Raw genomic sequence first — 6983 nt, forward strand, 5'->3', positions numbered from 1 at the left:
TTCGGCGTTCCTTATGAAATGAATATACAAGACTATAATATTGCTTGATTAGAAGGGTAGGTTGATGTCCTAATGACTATGCTGATGATCTAGATATCTACGAGAGCCATCATCACTCGACCTAATTTTAGATATCTGTATGTATGTTGTACTTTAAATGCATGTAATTGATTGTATCATTTTATAATTTTTATGTCACTACTTGATTTGAAAATATTTTATATTATTTTTTTGTAGCATATAACATTTTACTAATCATTTTATGATTTGTATCATTTTATAACAATAAAATGCATCATTTAGATTAAGCCGGAATCATCGAAACATCAAAAAATATAAAAAATACTAAAAAAATTTAAAAAAAATTAAATTTAAAATTATTAAAAAAATTAAAAAAATGATTATCGATTAAATATTTTTAAAAACTCAAAAAAAAGTATGCCAATTTCAGTACTGGCTCAGGGCCTTGCTTCAGTTCCTTCATCAAGCAAAAGTCTGCTTTATTGCAATTGGAAAGGTATACCTTTCTACAATAACTACGACAGAGTGCCAGAATCTCTATCGCCCACCGGCCAAAAAGACCCATTTGTCTAGAAATTATTAAATGGACCAAATCTACGCGGATAATCTCTCTCTCTCTCTCTCTCTCTCTCTCTCTCTCTTCTTTAGGTGTAACAGTAATACATGCTAGAATGATTTCATCCTGAATCCACAGTGGATCTGAACCACCTAATAATTTCTCCTTTATAACTGAGCCACCTAGTAATTTATTTTATATAACAGCATTTGGAATTACACCCAAAAAAAAAGGCCTCTAAGTAGCACCCGACTCATATAAACCTAGCAATAAAAAGATAAATACTAAAACATAAGCAGATGGTCTTTATTCTGGAAAATTACTCCTCTACATGATAAAATAATTTATTCCTGGATTGAGTAAAGAGGCAAAAAAAATTGTGTAACAACTTTGTAAAAACACTCGTTATGGCTTTCTTGAAAAGTGGTCATGAAAAGAAGGAATAACGACATTAAATGACTTTACTAGTTATTCTGCTTCCAAAAACAGTCCCCAGTCTAAGCGACTAGCAAGAGAGGACCCAATAGGAAACAGCACACGGTTGAGTAAAATTGAACGAGGGCAGCGCTTAAACGACAGGAAGCAACTAAAATCTTCAGCGTTCACAATAGGAAAAACTAAACCAGAAAAATGCATATCAACCCTTGAAACCGTCATTTGTTGAATAACATGCAGCCAGATTGTTCCTTGCAGCAAGCTGTCAAGGCTGAACAGATTGAGCAATCAACCAAAGGCTTAAGTCTCCCTGTTTCAAACATGCATCCATGTGCATAATATGAGGCTTCAACCAAGCTGCGTTTGTTAGATACCTATTTGATTCACAGGATCATCACATGAAAACCAAATATACTATCTACCAAGTCCGCCAAATCCATATGATCCAACTCAAAAAGACAAGCAGCTAAAAAAACAAAAAAGAAAAAAACAAAATGGGGCCATTTTTAACATGGAATTAGGCCAACGGCAGGAGGCCAAAAGTAAGCTTGGAACTAACAGATTGCTTTGGCTGTGAGGGTGGAGCGAGATTCATGAGAAACATGTACTTTGGATGCCTCCACAAAAACTCCAGCCTGCAGACCTCACTATTATAGCACCTTCTTGATTCACCAAGTTCTTGAGGATGGAGTTTTAATGAAGTAACTGCAGATAGGGTTACTGAGACTAACAACAAAGAAATGGTGCAACTTTACTGAAAAACATTAATAGGATTCATGAGGTGGGCTATCTGAATGCATATCCATAGATAAGTCGCTGGAGCTGAGGGAGTTAGAGCCCCGGATTTGATTAGGAAAGACAACTTCATTGTTCCGAGTTCCACTTCCATTTAGCAAGACACCATTTGGATAAAATCCTCCACCCTGGGCTAGGTGATAAGGCTGAAGGCTGTGAGGAACAGGGCCAGAGAGAGCATTTGAGAAAACTGGGTTCTTCGTTTGATCAGAGTGCCCAATCCGTGGGGCAAGTCCAACAGTTGTTGGTCCAGAAACACCAGAAGAGGCCTGGATGTTTGTGTTCGTAAAGTGCATTGTGGGTTGAGGATGGCTAGGAAATTGCAGCCTTGGAGGCATTGACACATCCTCCCCTCCACAATCAATCTCGTGCTGCAAGACCATAACAAGTTACATGACATGTCTGATATGATCTACATACCAGAAAATATGCAGTTAACACGATAGTTCTAAGCTTTCCTATTTAAGAATATTGAAAAAACAACCTGTTTGTCATCAGAAACACTAAAGCAACCAAGGAAATTCAAAATGTAAAGGAAATCAAACCATCTCACTATACTAGTTCACTAACTAGTGTTCTTGTAAAACACCACAAAGCAAACTACAATACAATGATGCTAACAAAACAATACGACACATGTCAACGAGGGGCAGATGCCACATCTACCATTGAGTATTCATGTCACGGTCAATAAGAAACAAGAATCTGACTTGCACAGTCCTTCAAAGATTTTGTTTCTAATCATTTGATTGAGAAATTCAGAAGAACGAACAGATAATTTTTGGATGATGGGAGAATTGGCACCAAGTAAACAAGCATTTGGCTGAATGGTTGTTAGCATCGCTGCAGATATTTTGTGCAAACCAAAGGTGACTGCAAGTACAAGGACTCAAGGTGACACACTGGTTTTTTCATCACACCTAATAAGGAATTACCATATCCATCATGCTGCATCTTCCTAGGTTCATTATAGTATTTATTTGTGCTTTCGCTTGTGCCACATGTAAAATATGATAGACATATGTCCACTTCTAAAGCCCAGATTTACTGAAGGAAAACGATGGAACCAGGGAGCCCTTAAAATTTTAAAACTACTAATAAAATGAGTGAAGTGTCACCAAGTGAACATCCAATAGATTCTACGCATCCACTTAGAGACAGTCATTTGTTCTTTTAGCTATAAAGATCAACACACCATAAAGCAAGCCTGAGTCCTATAAAACAAGCTATGGAATTAAAGATGATACACCTATCTCCTGGTACAGATTAATAATCAAGCAGCTTAAATAGATGTAGTACAAGATTACATTTTTGGATCTCATAGAGTAAATGGTTGTCCATAGGGATGTCAACAGACAGATTCACTGGCCTCATCTTACACAGTTTTGAGCCATGTCATTCCGTTGAGCCTATTCTAAATTTTGTATATGCTCTGCCTAGACCCAACCCAATGACATCCCTTTTACATCCATCTAATTCACCACGAGATAGAGGTAATGGGGAATCTGAACATCAAAAAGCTCCAACTTCTTATTCCATTTTCCCACCGCATGAAATAAACCAGACAAATTGTGCATGAGGTAGATATCTTGAGGTTTCAGGGACACTGATGACAATAGCTCAAAAAAGCAGTCAAAATCATCCATGTACAACTAAAAATCTACAAGGTTTCGAGCAACATATTAATAGGGACTTCTCCCATGAACCACTAAAACCCAAGAGTCTTTAAGGAACTAAAAGAGCAACCAACATTTTGCTCTTTTAAGTGTGTCACAACTGTGTGCTTCCAACAAACAGATGCAAAGTGGGCACAAACTAGCATATGGCTGCAATGAAAATCAATCTAAATGAAAATGATGGGTTTATATGTATTAGAAAGATGCAACCAATATCATAAAATTCAATTACTGTAAGGACTAACAAGTGTCAGGTTTGTATTATGTTTAACATTCATGATTCCATTATAGTGCTAAGCATAACTAAGAAAAGTGAATAACTCATCAAGCATCATATGTGCAAGCCCATACGACTACTTGTATGCCTTGTCGTGCTATAAATAATATGCCATCCACCCGAGATACTCAGAATTAACCACCTCATGTTGGATCAAAGCTGGACTCTCGAACAGAAGCTATGCATCTTCAGTTACCTTGTTTTCATGCATCTTCTTCTCGAACTATTCCAAAGGATTGAACTCTCCAGCTTTCTAATCATTGTACAGAATTAAATGGCACCTAAACACCCCCAAGAGAAACAACCTTATACCTTATAGGGACTTGATTCGAGGACCAATTTCAACAAAACTTGTAGTTTCGTAAATAAAGAATGTGAAGTTTTAAACATCACAAGACAGTCAGCCTAGAGTGCTTAGGCCAATTATGTTAGAGAAACAACCAACCCACAAAAAGCAAAATCCCACAAAATAGGCAAGGAAATTATATTACAATTTATAAATCAACAATTAAATCCATGATTGAAAAAGGCTCCTACTAATTGCTCACCCAAGGAAAAAAGTGCAATGAAAAAATACACAATATATGTCCCAGTTAAAGCAGGGGAAACATACACACACACAGGAAGAGAGAGAGAGAGAGAGAGAGAGAGAGAGAGAGAGAGAGAGAGACTTTTGAAGCTTGAGCTGTAATTATTGAAGAGGGTAAACTAAAAGCTATATGTCAAATCAGACAGCATAAAACCACAAAAATATCAAATTGAAAGAATAAGAAATTAATAAAACCTGCAAATAAGTCATGACATCTGCTGCAGTCACCCTTGCCCCATCCTCATGCTGCCTCAGAATCCACTGGTAGAGTTTTTCCTGCATAAAACATAAATTCAGAAACAGTAAGAAGCTTATGCAGCATAACCAATATAACAACCACAAAGAGAGCACAAAACCCAGGAGAGCAAAACAGACCTTGAAACTGAAAGTACCATCCCCAAATTAAAATGGAGTAAACTATATAACTACTAGCTAAAAGGCAAGACCTTTGTGAAGAGCTCATCAGGGCTGAAGTTAATCTGAATTTGTGAGTGCAGCTTGCTTATGAATTTCTCATAAAACAGAAAATCCATATAGATCAAAATTGACATATGAAAAGTACAGGCAAATGAAAGTCACACTTGATTAATTTACTGGCACAGCCTGGGATCCACTCTAAACAAAAATTTCAATTGCAATAGATTCAAGGCAAAATATCCATAAAAAGAAAGGCATTGTTCTGAGTTGTCTACTGTTATCATTATCCTAATACATTCACTACTGGAGTAGATAAAACCTTTAATCCAAGAAAGGACCAGTAACCTCACTTCAATTTTCCACGTCTATGATAAGAAGAATGACAAGTTCTAGTTAGAGCATGCTTATAATTCATAATAAAAAGTGAGAAATAGTGCTCATCTATCACCCCTTTAATTGCGGTATGCAGCATTTGAAAAATACTCCAAGGGACCGTCACCAATGAAGGAGAAAGATAGCATTAAAAGAAGAAGAAGACAGAAACAAATATAAACACAGTAACTAAAGAGGGGGAAAATTCCTCACAGTGCAGGACAAATTTATCGCCACTTGAGATTTATTAAGCAAAGAGAAGCTCGTGCACCAGAAGATTTCCCCATGATTAAAGCAAAATCGAACAACACACCAACAAATTTTCCTTTCTTTTATAAAAGCTAACAAGCAACTGAATCAAAACAAAAGAAAAAAAGATTTGGATCTGAAAGTATATCAACAATCATAGGATACGCCCCACTAAATAGATTATTCCGTCGACTAAAACCCATTCATCAAGTAGAACATAATTCCTTTTAAAGGAAAAGGAAAAACAAAAGGATTCCATTATTATCAACGAAAAACCCACACAAGAAAGCCAAAGAAAAGAGGCGCATATGGGGCAGACATATCTCATCGCCGATCGACAAACAAAAGAAGCTGAGAGAAAGCAAGAAGAGTGAGAGGGAGAAGGGAGGACAGACAAACCAAGGCGTGGCGCTCTCCGGCCTGGAAGGCGACCTTCTGCTGCGCCATCGCCTGCGTGTAGATCTGAGACAGCGAGTTCGCCGCGCCGCAGAAGGTCGAGTACACGCTCCGATCCACCTCGTCCAGCCGCGTCGCCTCCGACTTGCTCTTCTTCGCCATCGATGCCGTTCGATTCCAAGATTGATTGATCGACGAAAACGAAACCCTAGAGATTAGATTCTTGATCAGTTTTTTTTCGGGGAATCGAGAAGAAGAGGGGGGAGGACGAATGATGCCGTGAGAAGAAGACGAAGGATGGGCAAAGAAGGGGGGCGGCGTATTCTTCTCATGTCCGTCGGCCCAAGTTTTGCCGAATCCAAAAGAGCCTGGGAGAGGAGGCGCGTGAAAGTTAATCCGGGTCCACCAGCTTCAGAGACAACATCTCGTCCGTTTGATCGGGGGATGTGTATTCGACGGTGGAGATCTGCGAGTCGACTATGGTTGATGTTTCTAAATCTTAAAACTTATGATGTGGGACTGGTTTGTTTGATGGATTGGTGGGCCCAGTAATAGGGAAAACGGGAGTTTTATTTTAAAAAACAAATAAAAGAAAACGGGATTCAATCTTTTATGCTCTTTGATCAGGTTCGTGTATGTGCCTGTTGATGCCTAAATCATGCCCGATTATATTTTGATGATCTGGAGGTGTGCGGGGTGCAGAACAACCTGCTCGATCCACGATGGCAAACAACGGAGCGCCAACTACCTTAGAGAGTCGCAGTTTTGCACACAGAGAGAAGCGAAAGGTCCATCAGGATGGCTCCGGCCGGGCCTCCTCTGATGCTTAAGTCAAACAGGCTTTGGATTAACAGCATGAAATGGCAAGAAAATAAAAAACACCAGAGTAGGATGATTTTCCTAGATCGTTAGGCCTTGAGTGTCTGATTTGGAGTACTCGACTTAGAGTGCTCGGTATAGGAGCTTGGCCTAGAGTGCTCGGCATGGCTCTGGTCGGCGGACACGTATTTCGGTCTCCAAGGACTCACGTTCTAGTCTACGTGGATGCACAAACTGCGAGCACAGACTAGGAGGTTTGCCTAGGAGCTCGGCATGGCTTTGGTCAGAGATTGCACGTCCGGATCTCTAGAGACTCGTGTTCTGGTCTCCAAAGATGCACGAACTAGGAGCTCGGCATGGCTCTAGTCGCCAGTTGTACGT

At 39.1% G+C, this 6983-nt stretch overlaps 1 protein-coding gene across 1 annotated transcript; it reads right to left on the minus strand.

Moving 5' to 3' along the window:
* Positions 1-1323: 1323 nt before the first annotated feature.
* LOC103709793 (uncharacterized) lies at positions 1324-6146 on the minus strand. The gene is made up of 3 exons (XM_039129230.3): positions 5787-6146; positions 4545-4625; positions 1324-2178 (listed from the first exon to the last, which is right to left on the minus strand). Exons 1-3 carry the CDS (start codon positions 5943-5945, stop codon positions 1777-1779), a joined length of 642 nt encoding a protein of 213 aa, XP_038985158.1. The 5' UTR covers positions 5946-6146; the 3' UTR covers positions 1324-1776.
* Positions 6147-6983: the final 837 nt, after the last annotated feature.

The sequence above is a fragment of the Phoenix dactylifera genome, chromosome 5 (assembly GCF_051530095.1).
Source record: "Phoenix dactylifera cultivar Ajwa chromosome 5, Ajwa_hap1_PhDact_Kaust_v1.1, whole genome shotgun sequence".
NCBI classification, from domain to species: Eukaryota; Viridiplantae; Streptophyta; class Magnoliopsida; order Arecales; family Arecaceae; genus Phoenix; species Phoenix dactylifera.